This window comes from Trichechus manatus, unplaced genomic scaffold (genome assembly GCF_000243295.1).
Source record: "Trichechus manatus latirostris isolate Lorelei unplaced genomic scaffold, TriManLat1.0 scaffold00081, whole genome shotgun sequence".
Lineage (NCBI taxonomy): Eukaryota > Metazoa > Chordata > Mammalia > Sirenia > Trichechidae > Trichechus > Trichechus manatus.
In genome coordinates this window covers 8,475,653-8,496,258 of record NW_004444017.1, presented here as the reverse complement: position 1 = coordinate 8,496,258, position 20,606 = coordinate 8,475,653, and the positions used below count along the sequence as shown (strand labels likewise).

At 38.1% G+C, this 20,606-nt stretch overlaps 1 protein-coding gene and 1 non-coding gene across 3 annotated transcripts in view; one reads left to right on the top strand and one right to left on the bottom strand.

Annotated features, from left to right (window-relative positions):
* Positions 1-218: 218 nt before the first annotated feature.
* Positions 219-290, bottom strand: TRNAD-GUC (transfer RNA aspartic acid (anticodon GUC)). Its single transcript has one exon. It is a non-coding gene; the product is annotated as a tRNA-Asp (tRNA).
* A 380-nt stretch (positions 291-670) lies between these two features.
* The window catches only part of LTA4H (leukotriene A4 hydrolase), a 42,619-nt gene continuing 22,683 nt past the window's right edge, over positions 671-20,606 (top strand). The window contains exons 1-3 of one of the 2 annotated variants that reach the window (XM_023735730.1): positions 883-1,012; positions 3,982-4,113; positions 18,009-18,139. In XM_023735730.1, coding sequence (XP_023591498.1) covers positions 18,108-18,139 — 32 coding nt within the window. In that variant the 5' untranslated portion in view covers positions 883-1,012; positions 3,982-4,113; positions 18,009-18,107. Of the gene's footprint in view, positions 1,013-3,981; positions 4,114-18,008; positions 18,140-20,606 lie in introns of both variants that reach the window. The other variant, XM_004381242.3, reaches the window with a different exon arrangement.

The following is a 20,606-nucleotide window of genomic DNA, read 5'->3' as shown; positions in this document are numbered from 1 at the left end:
TCTCATATTAGCTTTTTAAAGGTTTGCATGAGCATTTTTATTTTCGATTCACTTGTACCGAGTTGCAGACATGGCAAGCCAGCAACAAGTTTTTATAAATATAAAGCTTACAGGTAACTTGAAGTTGACTATTCTTTCTCATATTAGCTTTATAAGAAGTTGCATGAGCATTTTTATTCTCCAATTTATGAAGTAATGAAAGAAAATATTCTGTGGGCCTCCCCGTCGGGGAATCGAACCCCGGTCTCCCGCGTGACAGGCGGGGATACTTACCACTATACTAACGAGGAATTGCACGAAAAGCAGTTTCCTTAGAAGACTCTTATCTATTTTCACCCCTCCTCCTCCTATCTCCAATATTTGACTTTTTTTTATTATTGCAGCTTCCACTGATGTTAAATGAAAGTAAAAGAGAAACGTTCAGTAAGACCTCCCCGCTCCATTTATCATTTCCCTCAGTACACCCTTTCTCTAACTGCGCGCGCGCGCACACACACAGACACACACACACACACACACGCGCACACACACAGACACACACACAGACACACAGACACACAGACACACACACAGACACACACACAGACACACACACACACACACACACAAACCTGTCTCTCCCCCCTCTCCCAGGTAGCAAAGCGCACTCCTTGTCGCGCTGCACCGTGGAACTTGTAGTTCCATCCATCGCGCTTCCCAGTGTTCTCTAACGTTAAGAAACTTCCTTTCCCAGCGTGCACTGCGAATCCCTCCGCCGCTTCTTTACCTCCCTCCGTCCTACTGTCGCTCTCAATCGTGTAGTTTGGCAGCCAAGTTGGGGTGCGGATCGGTGTGCAGCGGAACTTCCAGAGCCATGCCGGAGGTAGTGGATACCTGCTCTTTCGCCTCTCCGGCTTCTGTCTGCCGGACCAAGCACCTGCACCTGCGCTGCAGCATCGACTTTACTCGCCGGGCGCTTACCGGGACCGTGGCGCTCACTATCGAGTCTCAGGAGGACAATCTGCGCAGCCTGGTACAGTGAGGACGTGAGCCCCGTGCCCTCTTCGCCCTGGCCGCCAGCCTCTCGTCCCTCGCCCGCGGCCCCGGGGACCCCCGGCTCACCCCGTTGCTGCCCCTTCTCAGCCCCACGCATGCTTCGTTGCCGCCCCGCAGCCCGCAGCCCATGTTCTGCGCCCAGTCTTCAGACCTCACTCTTAGCGCCCTCTTCTCCACTCCACTTAATGTCTTTTGCATCCCTTCCCTCAACCATCTCCTACGTGTACTTAAACGCCCTTACTCCCCTGTGACCCTCTTCCCAGCCCCTGAACACGTCCTAGCGCCCCATCCAAGCATCGCTCCTCACCCAGCCCTCACGCAGGTTTCATTTTTGCACCAATTCCCCTTCACCCTACAATCCTAGTTCCCAGCGGTAGCCCCAGAGTAGCCTCCTCATTTCCTCAGGCCGCAGCCCAGAGCCCCCTTCTCAGGCCCCAGACTTCTCTCAGACCCCGGCGCACCTTCCTTAGTTGGCAGTCTTAGGCAAATCTCAGATCCTATATTTTGCTCATCCCTGACCCTCCTCTTCCCTCCTGGGCACCTTTATTTCATTCCGCAGGTCTGCAGGAAACGACAGATCGCCCTGTTTTCTCGACTTCAATGCTAGTCGTTCTCCTCCTCTTAGAATTCCAGCCCCAAACCCCTTCCCTCTGCCCTGCTTTAATACTTCCATTCTCTGCCGTCTAACTCTGGCTGCAGCTCTCTCTCTCTCTCTCTCTCTCTCTCTCTCTCTCTCTCTCTGTCTCTCTCTCTCTCTCTGTCTCTGTCTCTGTCTCTGTCTCTCTCTCTCTCTGTCTCTCTCTCTCTCTCTGAGGTTATGGTTGTTCCAGCCTTTGAGTCTTATCACCCTTATCCTCTATAATTTAAGGGTGGGTGGGGCACTCAAAAGGAGCTAGTGGCTCAGTGGTTAAACACTTGGCTTCTAAGCTAAAGGTGGGCGGTTCGAACCCACCAGCCGCTCTGCGGGAGAAAGATGTGGCAGTCTGCTTCCGTAAAGGTTACAGCCTTGGAAACCTGTCTTGTAGGGTCTCTGTGAGTCGGAATCGGCTGGATGGAAACGCATTTTTGGTTTTGAGGCACTCAAGCTTTCTAAGGATGACTGAATACGATTTATTCATACTTGGTGTCAAGAAGCGAGTAGTTACTGTGCTTCTTAGATAATACTCCTGCAAGCTCTCCAGCCATTTGAATAACTGAAAATTTTAGATTCATGGAGTGTTATTCAATTATATTATCTGTACACCATAACCTGTTTTCAGTGTTCTTATTCAAGTTGTCTAGTAGTATTTGGATTGTACCTTTCACCTGAAGAATTGAATGAGGGACATGAAAAGACCAACCATAGTTGGTCTCCTCACCAAGTCAGGATGGGGTTATTTTGCACAGTGTAGCATGGTAACATCTACTAAACCACGGCAATAAACAATGGGAAGATCAGGTATGTTGTAGGCTTGACTGAGAGAAATTAAAAACCCATTGCTGTAAGTCAATTCCGACTCTTAATGATTCTATAGGACAGAATGGAACTGCCCCATAGGGTTTCCAGTGAGTGACTGGTGGATATGAACTGCCCACCTTTTGGTTAGCAGCTGAACACTTAATCACTGTGCCACCAGGGCTCCAAACAAGTTTCTGGGAGGCAATACCAGACTCTCCAACCGGTGACATCAATAAATTACCTTTCCAAACAGGAAGGGACAAGAGAAATTAGTGGGGTCAAATAATTGGGCGAAATAATAAGTATAGATAAGAATTGGTGGCTTTCATACCTGTTTTTCTTACTTGTGCAAGAGGTCTGTATTTTGAGTTCAGCAGTGTGAACTAATATAGTACATAACTTACTCTTTGTCCTTTAACATTTTATTAGACTAATTCTCATTTAGAAAATAGGTTGACCCCTCTAGTAGTCAACGAAAATGCTATAAGAAAGAAATAAAAGTATTATAAGCAAGAATGTAAATGTTTCCCTGTAGGTTGTACTTTGGTCCACTTGAAGTACCATGCTATCTTTTATTGCAGCGGCAGCTTTTCCTGGGCAGGGCTGAAGTGAAGTCCTGTTCCCCTGCAATCTTTCCTTTTATTAAAAGAAATTCAATTTTGATAGCTTTACACTGTTTAATATGACGTTGCACTCTCATCTGTTTTTTTAAAATGAAAGCTTTACATCTGTTCTATGAATAAGTAACAGTCAGAATGCTTCATTTTTTAAAGGAATGTCCTTTCAGTGTCCCCTTTACTCTAAAAACCTGTGCATTGTTTTTACATTCTCCAAATCTAGAGAAAAATAAGATATTTAAAATTATTATTTCTAGTTGGTATGTTTGTTTAGTAAATTAGAGTCTGGAATTATAATAATATTAGATTCTATACAAGAAAGGCTATTTTTCATACAAAGCAGTGTTTGTTTATAATTGCTTGCTTATTTTATGACAATAACCCAAGCCCAAGAACGTGGATTTATTTATTTTTATTTATTTGGAGTTAGCTTGTTTCTTTCCTCCACTAGATTATGGACTCTTGAAGGTAGGGACTCTTTGTATCTCCAGTTCTTAGTATTGAACCTGGCACATAGAGGACACTCAGAAATTTGATGAGCTGATTAATGGATGAATTCAGTTAGAAAACAGTGCCTATGCTTAATGCCATCTACACTGATAATAGTTCTAGCTGTATCTTGGAGGTGAGATAGCAACATACTTAACCACTAATGATAGAGAAGACCCGTGCCAGTGCTGGCTGAGGAGACATCCTGTGTTCCTTTTCCTCTCAATTCTTGGAGTTCATGATGCTGGGGAATGCCACAGGAGCTCTAATAGGACCAAGTTTCAGATATTTGAAAACTTCTTTTAAAGTGTTGGTTTATTTACACTGAGGTTTGGTAGTCAAATTTGTGATAACTCTCAAGCATTTATTTCCTTTATTGAAAATTTCATTTTTTTTTTTAAGTTATTGGCTTGAAGAAGTTTTAGTGACTTGCTCAAAATCATAGAGTTAGTAAGTGGCAGAAGCCAGGAATTGAACACACAACTTTCTGACTACAAACCCTTCAGTCTTCACTAAGCTGAGAATCAAATCAAGGTAGGTGTTTTTGTTTTTAATGCATAAGCCCGCAGTTTTTCTTTTTTTTTTTTTTCATTACAGCACCCTGCAAATAACAAGTAGAAAATGTAAATAAGGATATAATAATGAGACATAAGGCTTTTTTTTTTTTTTACCCTGCTTTGTTCCAGAAAGTATTTGAGACTGCTGAAAACAATATATATAGTATAACAAGATTAAAAATAAGTAAAGAATTTGAAGGAAGAGAGAATAAGGATAGGAGAAACAAAACACATGATATAAAGTCCTGTTTATATACATAAAAAGAAGTGGGCCAGCAGGCTGACATGGAATTTCCCAGAAGGCTGGACAAAAAGGGAATCAGTTGTGTATACGCCATAGCAACAGTTCAGCTGTTTAGAATTACAGCCCATTTTGGGGATGTTATTCAAAAAGAATACCATGAGATGCAGTAAGTTATATTCTCAGTAGCTTCCTACTGTTAGGGCTGTTTCTTATTTTAACTGTGTGTGCATATCTTGACCTTACACATAGTTGATACTCACTCAGTAAATGTTTTTTAAAAAGTACTAACTTTAGACTATCCAGGTCCCTTACATTTTTCTTTCTGATTACTGTTTTTGAGCAATTGTTTAATAACATTAATCAGTGAAATTTGAAGGGAAATTTTGCAAATAATTTGGAAATCATAACTGAGGCTTAGGACTTGAGATATGTAGCTTAAACATTGCATTTTTAAATTTTCTCTTGGTCCAGGATTTGCTTCATGCATTAATTGACACCCACTATTTTTCAGATATTGTGCTAAGCCCTATGAATGCAAATCTGAGTAACATCTCCTGTCTTTTTAAGAACTCTAGTCTTGTGGAGAGAACAGATCATTATAATGTAATACCATAAGTGCTGTAGGAGAGGGTTGGACCAACTGCTGTAACGTATACCAAACCCCAGAACCCATTGCTGTGGAATCGATTCCAACTATAGTGACCCTACAGGACAGAGTAGAACTGCCCCATAGGATTTCTAAGGAGCAACTGGGGGATTCAAACCGCTGACCTTTTGATTAGCAGCCGAGCTCTTAACCACTGTGCCACCAGGGGTCCATAACATATATAGGGATTAGGAAAAAGGCTTCACAAAGGTAGTCAAAACAATAACTTGACTCCTTACTCTGAACAGATTGAAAAGTTTAGACAATACAGAAAATAGAGTATGTTCTGCAAGGAAATGACCCAATTAATTCATCTTTATAGCTATAAAATCAATGTAAACATGAGTAGTAATAAACATGTATATTCAAATCAAATTCTTAAAACAAATCAGATATTCAGAAATAGGTGCTAGAATATGAAGGAACAAAGGAGTAATTATTATTATTCTTGATAAAATATAAACCTAATAAAACCATATTCTAAATCTGTAAGTGCAGAAAGATAAACCAGTTCTACTAGTTTAGAGCAAGGGCAACAACTGAGGTACTCCAAAGGAAAGTAAACAGAAAATGACTGCACATTAGGAAGGAAACAGATGGTACCCATAACTGCTGTTTTAAAAAAGAGAGAAAAAATTAAACCAGGATGGAAATTTCTTACGAACCAAAATTTGTTGAATCCGGAGAGGTTAAGAGCAGTTGGAATCAAATTAGTGATTGCCTTTGTGACATTTTCTGAGTTTATCACCTAAACTTAATCTATCATAAAAGGAGGTGATTGGAAAACAGGGCTTCCAGCCAGTTACTCCCGGTTCAATCATGGCCGAGGAAGCAACACAGGAACAGACGCGAATTTTTTTAAAATTTGAGTGAACAGGAACCATTACTGGAACGGGAAAAATTACGAGTGGAAGCCCTGATAGAAATTTAATCTCCCTCTTAGAAAACAAGGGCAGCATACACTTTGCAGAGCAACCAAATCTCTTGCCCATTGGATTTTGCACAGAGGCAGAAACAGTGGTGCCCCATTCAAAGATGGGGGCTGACCACACCGCTTCGAGTGTGTCGCTCTCCTCAGTTACGGCAATAATCCAGTCTCAAGCATCAGGCTCCTCAAAGGGCTCGCTACGCCTCTTCTGAGTCTTCTATTCCAGGGCCTCGGCCTGTAATTTTTCCTGTTCTGGTTATGGTTTTGGATCACCCAAACTTAAAAATTTGGATCTGTTCCGGTTTCAGTTTGTCGGCCGTGATTGAACTGGTTTGAACCAGTTTAAAGCCCTCCTTGAAAATGGCTGTTTCCTGGCTTTCTACCTCCTCCTGCTGTTGAGGCCAGAGGTAGGGAGAACAGATAGTAGGCATTTGTAACAGTGGTCCTGATCTAGGGTGGTAGCAGAAGGAAGGAAACCAAAGGATGAAGATAGTGTAAAAGAAAAATTTGCTAATTGGCTTGGTAGGATAGGTGGTGGGATCCACTGTGGATTACTTGAATGTTTCAGACCTGAGGTACCTGGAGGATGGTAGCACTATTAACAGAATAGAGAAATCAAGGGCATAATGATGGATTCCTTTTTCGAAATTTTAAAAGCCTATTGAATAGGTGATATTTCCCTTGAAAATGTCTAGCAGGCAATTAAAGATGTTAGGCTTGTCATAGGAGAAAAGACCCCAGACTCAAATTTGATTAAAAGATATATTTATTAAGCCAAGACAAAGACAATCGTTGCAGTGATGGTTCTGCTAGTGTGCACCAGGCACAAGAGACTAGCAGAGTCCATTGAATCACAAGCAGGGAGTCTTTAATATACTGTTACAGAAGGAAGTAAAGATATATCATTGTCAAAGGTGTGATAACAAATGGGACCTTAACAATGATTGGTTTACAGAGTTTTGTTGACTAGTTACCTACTTACTGACATTATATTGATTGGTGGCTTACAAGTTTTGTTTTAAGATTCCTTAGGAACAAAGCATAGGGACAAGCCGATTGGGTTAAGGTTCCTTTGGAAACAAGCTAACAAAATTCTCACTGGTGCTTGGTGAGGTAAGGTAGCTACTACTTGGTGATATCGGTACTTTGTTGGTTAGTTACCACTGAACAACCATAGGAGTTCACAGAGTGGTCACAGGACATTCTTCTCTGGAACTGTTGTTGTTAGGTGTTATCGAGTCAGTTCGGACTCATAGCAACCCTACGTACAATAGAACACTGCCCAGTCCTGCGCCATCCTTAAAATCCTTGCTCTGTTTAAGCCCGTTGTTGTAGCCACTGTGTCAATCCATCTTGTCAAGGGTCTTCTTCTTTTTCTCTGACCCTCTGTGTTACCAAGCATGATGTCCTTCTTCCTCCTGATAACATGTCCAAAGTACGTGAGACGAAGTCTCACCGTCCTTGCTTCCAAGGAACATTCTGGCTGTACTTCTTCCAAGACAGACTTGTTTCTTTTTCTAGCAGTCCATGGTATATTCCGTATTCTTCACCAGCACCGTAATTCAAAGGCACCAGTTCTTCTTTGGTCTTCCTTATTCATTGTCCAGCTTTAGCATGCATATGATGTGATTGAAAATATCATGGCTTGGGTTAGGCGCACCTTAGTCCTCAAAGTATCGTCTTTTTTAACACTTTAAAGCGGTCTTTTGCAGCAGATTTGCCCAATGCAATACATCATTTGATTTCTTGACTGCTATTTCCATGGGCATTGATTGTGGATCCAAGTAAATTGAAATCCTTGATAACTTCAATATTTTCTGTTTATCATGATATTGCTTATTAATTCAGTTATGAAGATTTTTGTTTTCTTTATGTTGAGGTGTAATCCATATTGAAGGATGTAGTCTTTGATCTTCACCAGTAAGTGCTTCAAGTCCTCTTCACTTTCAGCAAGGAAGGTTGTGTTATTTGCATATCACATGTTGTTAATGAGTCTTCCTCCAATCCTGATACCCTGTTCTTCAGATAGTCCAGCTTCTCGGATTGTTTGCTCAGCATACAGATTAAATAAGTATGGTGAAAGGATACTACCCTGATACACACCTTTCCTGATTTTCAGCCACACAGTATCCCCTTGTTCTGTTCGAACAACTGCCTCTTGGTCTATGTACAGGTTCCACAAGAACACAATTAAGTGTTCTGGAATTCTCATTTTTCCCAATGTTATTCATAATTTGTTATGATCCACACAGTCGAATGCCTTTCCATAGTCAATAAAACACAAATAAACATCTCTCATGGATTTAATTATATCCCACCAGAAATGTATGTATCAATTTGGCTGGGCCATGATTGTATTGTGGTCCTCTATTTTGTGATTGTAATTTTATGTTAAAGAGAATTAGAGTGGGATTGTAACACCCTTACCCAGGTCACATCCCTGATCCAATGTAAAGGGAGTTTCCCTGGGGTGTGGCCTGCACTACCTTTTATCTCTCGAGATAAAAAAGAAAGGGAAGTGAGTAGAGAGGGGGGAACTCATACCACCAAGAAAGCAGTGCCAGGAGCTGAGCATGGCCTTTAGACCTGGGATCCCTGCATGGAGAAGCTCCTAGTCTAGGGGAAGATTGATGAGAAGGCCAGCAGAGAGAGAAAGCCTTCCCCTGTTGCTGACACCCTGAATTTGGACTTTTAGCCTACTTTACTGTGAGGAAATAATCTTCTCTTTGTGAGAACCATCCACTTGTGGTATTTCTGTTATAACAGCACTAGATGACTAAGACAGCATCTTTCTGGTATTCTCTGCTTTCAGCCAAGATCCATCTGATATCAGCAGTGATGTCTCTGATTCTACATCCTCTTCTGAATCCAGCTTGAATTTCTGGCAGTTCCCTGTTGATGTACTGCTGCAACTGTTTCTGAATTATCTTCCGCAAAATTTTAGTTGATTGTGATATTAATGATACTGTTTGATAATTTCTGCATACTGTTGGATCACCTTTCTTTGGAATGGGCACAAATATGGATCTCTTCCGGTCTGTTAGCTAGGTAGCTGTCTTCCAGATTTCTTGGCATAAATGAGTGAACACCTCAAGCGCTGAAATGTAGAAGTTTTATAGAGGCTCTCTGGCTTTATTAAAAGGAGCAACCACAGTCTATTAGATATCAGGTAACAGACAAAACTACCCTAACCAGTTTAGCTTACTTGTTCTACAGGTTTTCTACACAGAGTGAACTCCAAAACAAGACCCTACTTTAGCTTTGCTTACACAGATTGGATTTTAAACCTGAACCCTATTTTAGCTTCTTTTACTCCGGTCAGATACTTCTTTATAGTTTTTAGGATCTCTGTATCATTCCCTCCTTTAGATCAAGATTTTAATGGAACATCCTTATGGGCATGCTTTCTTCTGCATGGGTTATTGATTTGCTGCCCCCACATGGTGACTCCATCTTTATGGTTTATGTTTGTTTTATATCTGGTGTTAAACCTCTTTCTCCATAGTCAGGGACAACCAGTTCCCTGGTTGCCGGGCAGCTCTGGGAAATTTACAGTGCTGTGTGTGAGCAGCCATTTCAGTGATCTTATTATATGTCCTTATGGTGATCTTTATATCCTAGATGGCTGCTTATCCTGCTTCAGGCCTTTAAACTCACAACTTAGTTTCTTTGTTGAATACCATCTGATTCTCTGCCATGCGTCTTGTCTGGATGTTGTTATCTGGGAGGGAGGTAATGACTCAGAGACCTAGGCCATATTGGAACAATATTTGACCTTTTCATTGAAGCTAATCTGGGGTGCAGGATTCATCCACTGTGTTAAAAAAGTGAGTGAAATCAATGTATATAAGTTGTTTCAGTGGTGTTGAACTTCGTAATTTGGATATGCATTTGAAAACACATTTAATAATTCCAATAACAGTCACAATCAATGCTAATTAATCTAGTTTGTAAAAATGTTCTCAGTCATGACTCTATTCCTTGTGGTAACTAATTGAATAAATCAGAAAAAGAAAGTATAGCCATAGGAAGAATAGAGTGAAGCCAAACTGCTTGTTGATGTATTTTACGAATGTCTTCTATTTCCCCGGTGGTGTTAATCTAAGAGTAACAGAAGGTGTTTGCTATTGATTAAGCCAGTCTGACAAAGGCACTATCTTCTCAGGCCTCAGTGATTATTACGAGGTATAGTAGCAAAGAACTTAAGAAAGGCTTCATGATGGAGGAAGATTGCTCAGAAGAAATAAACAAGAGCAATTAACATACAAAGGACCAAGAGAAAAATATAAAGGGATGTTTTTTGGTTAAAACACACAGAAAGATTTACCTATACAAATCTGTCTTAACAATTAATAAAACCTAACTGATAGAACAAAGCTACTTTAAAACAATGAGGGTTAGGCACAAAGTAATAATTTCAATAACATTCATTCACCAAGAGAAAGTTACTAGTCTACAGACTTTAAAGCTATGTAAGACAAAAGGATAGCAAATATTAGAAAAAGAAATATGCAAAGTCCAAGAATTGTATTTCTATTTATGTGTTCCAGTGTTTGGGAATAAAGCGTTTACAAGCCTAGTCCTAGATCTTGGGATGAGTTGTCCATGCCAAATTTTGTCTTGATTTTTATTCTGGCGATTTTTGAATTTTAGTTTGAGTCTTTTTGCTGGTTGAACTATCCAAGTAGAAGCAGCAGCTTTCTTTAATTGAGAGAGGTGTTTCCCGGTCTTAACTCCCTGTAATTTAGCAGCACAGTGATTAGCAAGGAGAACTACATACAGTCCTCTTTAACGAGGCTCCAGGGAATCTTTTAACTGATGTCTTTTCTTATATATAGTCCTCTGGAACAATATTAAGCAGATTTTGGAATTTTGGTTGTCAAAAGTTCCTTTAACCTGTGAAAAAATTCTTTAGAATATTGGATTAAAATAACAGTATTTAACAACATTGAAGAATTACTTTTCTCATTATACTTATTTCAGCATTCATTTCTTGGAGTCCATGGGTGGAATCATTTAAGATATTCTGAATGTACTTAGTCCAAACTTTGACAAGAACCGTAACATTTCTTAATTCATAGGATATTCTGTAACTAACATTGTGTTATTAGTTCTTGAAATAGCTGATTCCTATATTAAAAGGGGGAAAGGAAAATAAAGTGATTTCCTATATGTAGAAATTAGAACATTGAACATGAGTAATATTTTCATAAAAACCTTATGGTAATTCTTTTAGTTTACTTAGTCCCATGTAGCCAGTTTTGGTTCCATAGTATTCTAGATCAGCAGCAACTTGAAAAACTCTGTCAATTTCTACATAAGAATTTTAAAATCTTGATTTAGTCCAATAGTAATTTATGTTCAAAATATTATAGTCCTCTTTATGAGTCTGATACAGTCTGTTGCGTTTTCAGTGAATTGGCAAAGTAAAACTTATTTGTGAGTGATAAATTTAAAAATGGCTATGGTTAATTTATAAAAATAATTCTTAAAAGTAAAAAGATTTGATGAGCATTAATTACAAAAGTAATATAAAGCCAAATAAAGTTAAATAAAAAGTTTAGATAAAAATATCTTCAAACATAATAATTATTATCATTCCCAAAGAGCTTTAGATATAACACATAATAATTTTGAGACATGGTGCCATATAGTCAGGATATAGCAAGAATATATTAAGCTAAATATTTGAATGGTAATTTAAAAAATTATGGTTAAACAGTGTGAATTCTTTAGTTGAAATCATTGGCTTTGATGATGCTAGATTTAAAGGAAACAAAGTTTGGACCAAGTTAGCAACTGAAATAATAAAATTGTGATGTAGTATGTGCTTGTTGTCCAGCATTAGATAAACATTATTGACATATAAAATTTTTTTAATTTAAAGTAAATTTGGTACTTCTCCTGATTTTGACAATATATTTTATGTGATTTATAACATATTGAATAAATCCTTTTTTGCATTTTTTTTTTTACAAAACAAGCAAATTGTGGCTTTCTGTGGAGTTTCAAAGTGGTCAGGAGCTTATGAGAAACAATACTTAAGTTATTTAAAGCAAAAGTTTTAAAAGTAAAAACCTTATTTTTTGTTTTATAACTATGTGGCTGTTTTTAATTCAGGAATTTATTTTATTGAACCTTTGTTTTTGAGGCAAATTGTACAAAAAATAAAATTAATCTTTCAATCTAGTAATTAAGGAAAATTGTTATTTTTAACAGTGAGAAAATTAATTCTTTGCTTTATATGTTATTTGCCATTAAGCTTTTTAAAAATTCTGATGAATTAACCCATTAAAGTTTTAGTTGCAATAAACTAGAAGCTTGATTATATTAAACAAAAATCTTTAGTAAGCTTTTTAAATTTCTTGTCTTTGTTACATATTTCTTATAGTATAACTCTTTAAGTAACATAAAATGAACATATTTATTATCAAATCTGAATATATGTATATATATCCTTTTTCTGTGGTATACAAGTAAGAGTGTATAAACTTTAATGAATCTCTGTTAACTTAGTTTAGTATTAGAAGTCAATTTAAGTATATAATATATTACTAATATATGATGGGCTCAAGCATAACAATTATGAGGGTGGCACAGGACTGGGCAGTGTTTCATTCTGTTGTACATGGTGTCGCTATGAGTTGGAACTGACTTGACTGCACCTAAGAACAACCACAAAACAATATATAATGTTATATATTACATACTAGTAATTTAAGTTTATATATTACAAAATTTAATTACTGTAAGCAGTTTAACCTTCTTGTTTTTATTCCTTACTCTAAATAAAACATTTTCTATACTACTCAGCTTAAGTTGTTTAGAAAGCTTTAGTTTTTAAGATCTTGTTTTTAAAGTTGGCATAAAAATATTTGTTGGAACAAAATTATTTTTTATTCTTGGGAATATTAGGACTATTTAATTTTCTAAGCACTTATTTATCATTAAACCAGTTAGAATGAGTTCTTAAAGAAATATTATAATACCCTTTGCTGTCGAGTTGATTCCAACTCATAGTGACCCTATAGGACAGAGAAGAACTGCCCCATAGAGTTGCCAAGGAGCACTTGGTGGATTCAAACTGTTGACCTTTTGGTTAGCAGCTGTAGCTGTTAACCACTATACCACCAGAGTTTCCTAATAATATCAATCAGAGGTAAGAAATTATTATATTTCCATAATTCCATTTTTTTTGCATGTTTCATAGGATCCTTCAGAGAGAGGAGTCTAGAATAATTTGATTCTTTTTAAGGCGTTGTTATATCAATCAAAATAATTCACCTTTTTTTCAGTATAATTTTTTTAAATCAACTAGTTCATATTAAAGTTCTTTAGAGTAGCTATTGGAAGCCTAATTCATAAGACAGATACAAGAAGTAGTTTTATTTGGAGCTGAGGCTTAGAGTGACCTCATGGTGGCACACAAAGGGAAAAAGATCAAATGCTGTCTCTAGATTAAAAGTGAAGTCCACAAGACAGAATCTTATTCACCTTTCTAGCTGACTTACCGCAGATTTTGTCCAAGTGGACACCATCTTGGGTGAGAATCACACACTCATTGGGTCTCTGGAGCCAGTTCAAATTGCATTATAAGGTCTCCGCTTGTATTTTTCCTTATGATTTTCCATTTTATGATGATCAGCAACAGCATAACATTCCTAAAACAGCACAACATAAAACAAGGCAACACATACATACACACAAGTAGCTATGCAGTTTCCAGCTGTTTCAGTCAGGTCGACCTATCTCAAAATTACTGGAGCTCTCCCTTGGATCTAGTCCAAGAACCCTTGCCTGAAACTTGGACAAGTAACCTTTACCCCACACCTGGAATAAATAAACCTGGGACCAAAACATCTGCAAGAGAGCAGCTAGAAAGGGAAGCCAAAAATGTTTGCTAGAAGCACAAACAAACGAAATCCTCCTTAAGCTGTACTTGCCTCTCGGCAATCAGAACAATGAGAAATTACATTGTTGGTAGGTTCAAAGAATTCCTTACTTTACTAGTATTTTTCTCATAAGAATTATTTTCTGTCTTCTTAAATGCAAGGGTAAATGTAAATTCTGAATTATGGGATGATGTAAAAAATATGGTAAACAATTCTGCTATTAGGACTTCACTAATGTTTAGTTGTTGGGTAGTGGTAGTATCCAACTTCCTTCTAACTTACAAGTTCTTTAGGGAGTGTTTGTTGATAATTTTTAAAAGGATCCAGCTAATTAAAGCCAAATTAATTAGCTTAGTAATGGGGAATTATTTCTTAGTCTACTCTGTAACGCTTGAATTAAACTAGAGTTATCAATAAGCAGTTTGGCTAAACTATAGACAGTTTTCCTTTTTTTCTCTTGATTGCAGCTCTGAACTTTTGTCCATTAATTTTTCTTTGGGGGAAGAAAAAAACCTTAGGGATGGCATTTTAAAAACTTAGGTACTGCTTTTGTTTAATCTATGAATTCAATGCCTATAGCATTGGGTTCAATCATTAATGACTTTTCAGGGTTGTTTCTTTTCAGTGTGTTTCTTCAGACTATTGTTGGGCTTTCCTAGGTCCTACTAACATATTAATTAATGAAAACAAGCCTTGACTGTAGGAGGTTTATCTTTTCTCTTCAGGACATTTAATTTTAAAAGGTATTTCAAAATGAGATTTTCTCCTTCTTAACATGATGCTCAGGTTTAGAATCTTAAACAGAATTCCTTTATATTTCTAGAGCTTCTTTAAGTATTTCTTCAGCCATCTTATTTTAAAGCAAGAGTAGCCAGGGCATCTTTCTAGCCAATGTGTAGTTTCTTGCTTGGCTGGGTTTGTGGTTGCTGCACAGCTGTAAGCCATTAATTTACTTGTCAAGGAGTTTCTTTGGTTAGAGCTAGTTTATGAGTCAAACCTGTTAGTCTTAGCAGGAGGAGTGATTTTCCGTAGACAGGTCGAGAGAGAGAGAAAGGCCAGCAAAGAAGCAAAAGGGAACTTTCACTTAGTGTCTGAAAACTTTGCTGATTATTCTAGAGCCTCTTTTTTTTTTTTTTCCCAGTCCACTGCACAGAAAAGTTAATTTTTACTGAGCTCAAAATTTTCCCAGACTTGACACTTGGTCTCAAAATTTTCCCAGACTTGCTAACGCTATCTCTGGCAAGTGCATGCCATTTTAATGTGGCCCATAAGTGGCATGTCCCCATGTTACCAGTTTCAGCGTGTGTAACTCAAAATTCGGAAATCTGCAGATACAACCATGCATCACTAGATGGCATGCAAACTTCACCCTTGAGCATTACCAGAAACAAACCACTTGTACAGATAATTACTTTCAGCTTCTTTCTTACAAACCACAAATAAATATTCTTTGAATGTAGATTTACCCCTCTATTGACTGCGATGCTCAGATTTAGACAACACAAACAACGAAAGCTTACCAAACGTCTGAGAGACTCTGAACAGAAAAACAAGTGAAAGCTTGCTGGAACGTTCGAGAGATTCTGGACAGAAAACCACAACTGAAAGCTTGCTGAAACATCTGAGAAAAGCCAGACAGAAAAACACAACAAACGGCTTAGTAAAAAATCTTGGCAAACTACTCCATAAATTACAGGGTTCGAATCCAAGAACGCTTACCTCCCCTCAGTATCCATAGAAATGGTAGGGCACAAAGGGCCCTGTCGCTGACCCGCTCCAATCCTTGACCCCTCGAGGATCCCTCTGAAGGAAGACGGCTTTGAATCCCATCCTCATTGCCAAAATGTCGTAGGGAAAAAGACCCAAGACTCAAATTTAATTAAAAGAGATTGTTATTGAGCCAAGACAAAGACAGTCATTGCTCTGAGGCTTCTGCTAGTTTCTTGTGCTGGTACACATTAGCAGAACCCTCATTGCAATGATTGTCTTTGTCTTGGCTTAATAACAATCTCTTTTAATTAAATTTTGAGTCCAGGATCTTTTTCTTTATGACAGGCAGAAGTCCTAGGGAGGAGATACAACTATAGAAATATACTGTTGATCATCTGCACTGAGATATTAGTTGAAAATGTGGGAGGGAGGGAGAGCTAACAGCGAGGAGTATAGTAAGAAAATCAGAGGACCAAGGCAAGAACACTGGAGCTTATTCATATTTAGGAGTTAAAAAGAAGAAAGGAAAGGAAAAGCATTAGACAAGTAGGAAAACCATTTTGGTGTAAAGGTAAAGAAGCTACCTTAGTTACCTAGTGCTACTGTAGCACATACCACAAGTGGGTGGCTTTAAAGATCAGGGATTTATTTTCTCACAGTTTTAGAGGCTAATAAGTCCAAATCAGGGTCTCAGCTGTGTTGATTTCTTCTGTGAACCTCACTCCTGTTTCTGGTGTCTGCCAATGATCCTTGGCATTCCTTTGCTTGTGAATGATCCTCACATGTCGTTTGTCTTCCCTTGTGTGTGCATCTCTGTCCTGGTCTTTCTATAACTCAGGAGTGATTAAATTTAGGACCCATCCTGCGCTGGTATGCTTGCTAGATTACATCACATTGGATTGCAGGATGGAAGGTGGTTATATTACATTAGATTACATTATAGAGGGTGATTACATTACATTAGATGTAAGGTAATTATATCACATTACATTATGGAAAATAATCTGGTCTACCCAAGGCCAACTGATTTAATCACATGTAACTACTCAATGATAGCAACTACACTAGTGTTTGGACAAACAACTTGGAACCATAGCCTCGCCAAGTTGACACATAAAATTAACCATCACAGAAGCCAAGAAAAGGATTTCAAACAGATAGTGTGGGCCATAAGGGCTATGAGTCAACAGAGATCAAGATGATTGGACAGAAAAGACCTTGTTGATTAGGAAGACTGCCGTTTCAGTAGCAGAGGAGTGCAAAGCCAGATTGAAGAGGGTGAAGGGAGGAATGAGTGATGAGGAACTGAAAGCAGCAGCCATAGATTGCCCTTGGAATTTAAGAAAGGAAGGAGAAAAATAGAATAGTTGTTGGAGTGGGCAGGAGGATCAAGTGAAGTTTTAAAAATAACGTGCCAGTCTTGTTCAGGTTTGTTTGGAAACAGTCTTGAGGCATAGGAAAGTTGAAAATTTTAAAGAGATAAGTTGAGAGATAATGGAAGGATATGGTTTTTAGGGTTTAGATAGGGGATTATAGGGATGGAAAATATTCAGACACTCTTGCTGTCACTCCCTTACTGCACAAAACAATTGCCCATAATCGGCTGCAGTAAGTAGATACGATGTTCCAATCCTCCTTAGGGTCATTTGGTCAGAGTTGCCATACTAGGTTGGGCTTTTTCTGGATACACAACAGCGACGAATAGTATGCTTATTTGTCTAAAAGTGCCAAGGTTTGTTTTAACTTTTGGCTATATGGCAGTATGTAGCAGTTGGACAATATGAATTCTAGGGAGAAATGTATGATAAGATATATTGAGGAATCAGAGTGAAAGAAACTTAAGTTTTAGGTGAGGTTTTTAATAGCAGAGAAGTTAAGTTTTAGGAGACAGAAGCAAGGGCATTTTAATTTGACTTTTACTTAAAGCCCAAAATTTGTGTGACTATATGGCGCCTCAGAAGACAGGCCTGGTGACCTGCTTCTGAAAGATCACACCATTGGAAACCCTATGGAGCAGTTCTACTCTGCACACCTAGGCCTGCCATGAGTTGGAATCTACAACGGCTAACAACAACAACAATCTTAGAATTATCTAACAATATATATGCAACTCTTACCCTGTAGGACAGAGTAGAACTGCCCCATAGGGTTTCCAAGGAGTGGCTGGTGGATTTGAACTGCTGACGTTTTGGTTAGCAGTCAAGCTCTTAACCATTGTGCCACCATGGCTCCATGCAAATCTTAGGATCCAATGATTTTCAGGAAACTCAGAGTTCTGAGAGATGGACCTATGCCAGCTTTTGACTCCTTTTAATCCCTGTAACTTCCCTCTGTATTTTACTGTCCACGAGCAACTAGTTCTACTCTACAGTCACTGTGGTTAACTGATGTTAATTTTCTCTGGTGTATAAAACTATTTTCTCATCGTTTAAAAATATTAATTTAATTGTAGATTTTGGATACGAAGGACCTTACCATAGAAAAAGTGGTGATCAATGGACAAGAAGTCAAATATGCTCTTGGAGAAAGACAAAGTTACAAAGGATCACCAATGGAAATCTTTCTCCCTATTCCTCTGAGCAAGTATGAATCTTATCTTTCTCTTTTATAGTTGAATAATTGGGACAATGTATTTTTAATTATTTTAGAAGTTTTTCTTTCTCTTTTTTAAGTTTGAGTATATGTAGCAATGGAGTCCTTGTGGCACAGTGATTAATTGTTCACCTGCTAACCAAAAGGTCAGCAGTTTGAATCCACCACGTGCTCATTGGAAACTCTATGGGGGCAGTTCTACTCTGTCCTATAGGGTCACTATGAGTCAGAATCAACTCAACAGCAATGGGTTTGGTTTGGTTTTGGTTTATATGTAGTAATTGGTACACTGCTCCTACTGAACTTTTGTTCAGACTGAAGCTTATAATGAAAATTATATATTCAAAAAGGATCCCTGGTGGCTCAGTGACTGAGCACTCACCTGCTAACCAAAAAGTTGGCAGTTCAAACCTACTGGCCGGGAGAAAGATGTGATAGTCTGCTTCTGTAAAGATGACAGCCTTGGAAAACCTATGGGGCAGTTCTACTGTGTCCTATAGGGTCACTGAGTCAGAATCGACTCGACAGCAACGGGTTTTTTGTTTTGTTTTGCTTGTCATGGGGGGGTGGTAAATATCGAGAAGTGAAATTGTTGGGTCATAGAGTTGGTGTATAATTTTATTGTTTTAAAATATTGTTATTGGGGCATAATTTAAACACAATGAAATGCAGAGATTTAAAGTGTATAGTTTGATTAATTTTGACAAATGTCTATACCCATGTTTCCTTGTACACCTCCCCAGTAACACTGACTGATTTCTCTAGCTATAGCCTAGTTTTGCCTGGAATGAGACATTAGATAGACTTGTGTCTCACTGATTTCATGCAACATGTTTTTGAGACTCATCTATGCTGTTTATGTATCAATAGTTAATTTTTTTTTTATTTATGAGTAGTATTCTGTTGTAGGACTATGCCACAATTTATTTATGGACATTTGAACTGTTTCTAGTTTTTGACTATTATGAATAAAACAACTGTGAACATTTTTGGCTAGTCTTTCGTGGACATTTGTTTTTATTTTTCTTGAGTAAATACTTAGAAGTGGAATCATCAGGCCATAGTGTCGGTGTGTATTTATAATAAACTACCAAACTGCTTTACAAAGTGGTTTGTACAATTTCACACTCCCAGCAGCAATATATGAGATTTCCAGTGCTCTACATTCCCTGCCAACATGTGGCATTCCTGGCAGTAGCTCATAGTGGTTTTGATTTGCATGCGTCTGATGAGTAATGATGTTGTGTACCTTCCTCATGCTTATTGTTCGTTTGTGTATCTTCTTTTTTAAATAATGTTTTATTTATTTTTGGTGGCAATATACACAACTATATACCTTCTTTTTGAAGTGTCTTTTCAAACCTGTAACACATGTAAAAATTTTTAGTTCTCTGTCTTCTTCTTATTGAATTGTAGGTGTTGTTTATATATTCTGGATACAAGCCCTTTATCAGATATATGTAATCTCTCCCTGCCTATGGTTTGCTTTTCATTTTCTTAATGCGTTTGTTAATAATAGTGAATAATTCTTTCAATAAAAGGACCCCTACATGTCTAACCATGGAAGAAAGATGTGGCAGTTTGCTTCCGTAAAGATTTACAGCCTTGAAAACCCTATAGGGCAGTTCTACTGTGCCCTACAGGGTTGCCATGAGTTGGAATCGACTCGACAGCAGTGAGTGTGGTTTGGTAAGACATGTCTAACAATGTTAGGCAGGACATGGGAAAATGCTTATGACATATTATTGGATTAAAAAAGAAGGACACAAAATTGTACTTGCAGTCTTACCTTAACTGTTTAAAAATATGCATTAAAAAAACTGTAGGAAAATACACAAAATATTGCTGTGGTTAACTTTTGGGGAGTAAGGTTATACTCTCCTGCCTTTTTGTTATTGTTTTTTTTTTTTTTAAATACTAAAGAAATGTGTTGTATAAAATACTCAAGAATAGGACTTTAGGTAGCTGTTACTTCTTTAATTATTCATCATTTTATTAATATCTAGAGTGGTGATGGGGGCATGCCATTGAAGGAGGCTTTTCAGGATCACCTGGGAAACGTTTACAAGCTGCACATCCTTCCCCATTGCCCCAGAGGCCTGCGACTTTTATTAATGGAATAATAACAATGACAAACATAGAATGGTTACTATGTACCAATCTTAGGATAAGTGCTTTACGTGCGTTCTTCTATCTAACCCTTACAGCAACTCTGTAAAACCTGTGTTTTACAGATGAAGAGAGGGAACCTCAGAGAAATAATGTAACTTGCTTAAGAAACTAGTAGCCAGAATTGTCATGACCCATTGCCGTCGAGTCAGTTCCAACTCATAATGACCTTATAGGACAGAGTAGAACTGCCCCATAGGGTTTCCAAGGAGCAGCTGGTAGATTCGAACTGCTGACCTTTTGGTTAGCAGCCATAGCTCTTAACCACTGCACCACCAGGGGTCCAGAA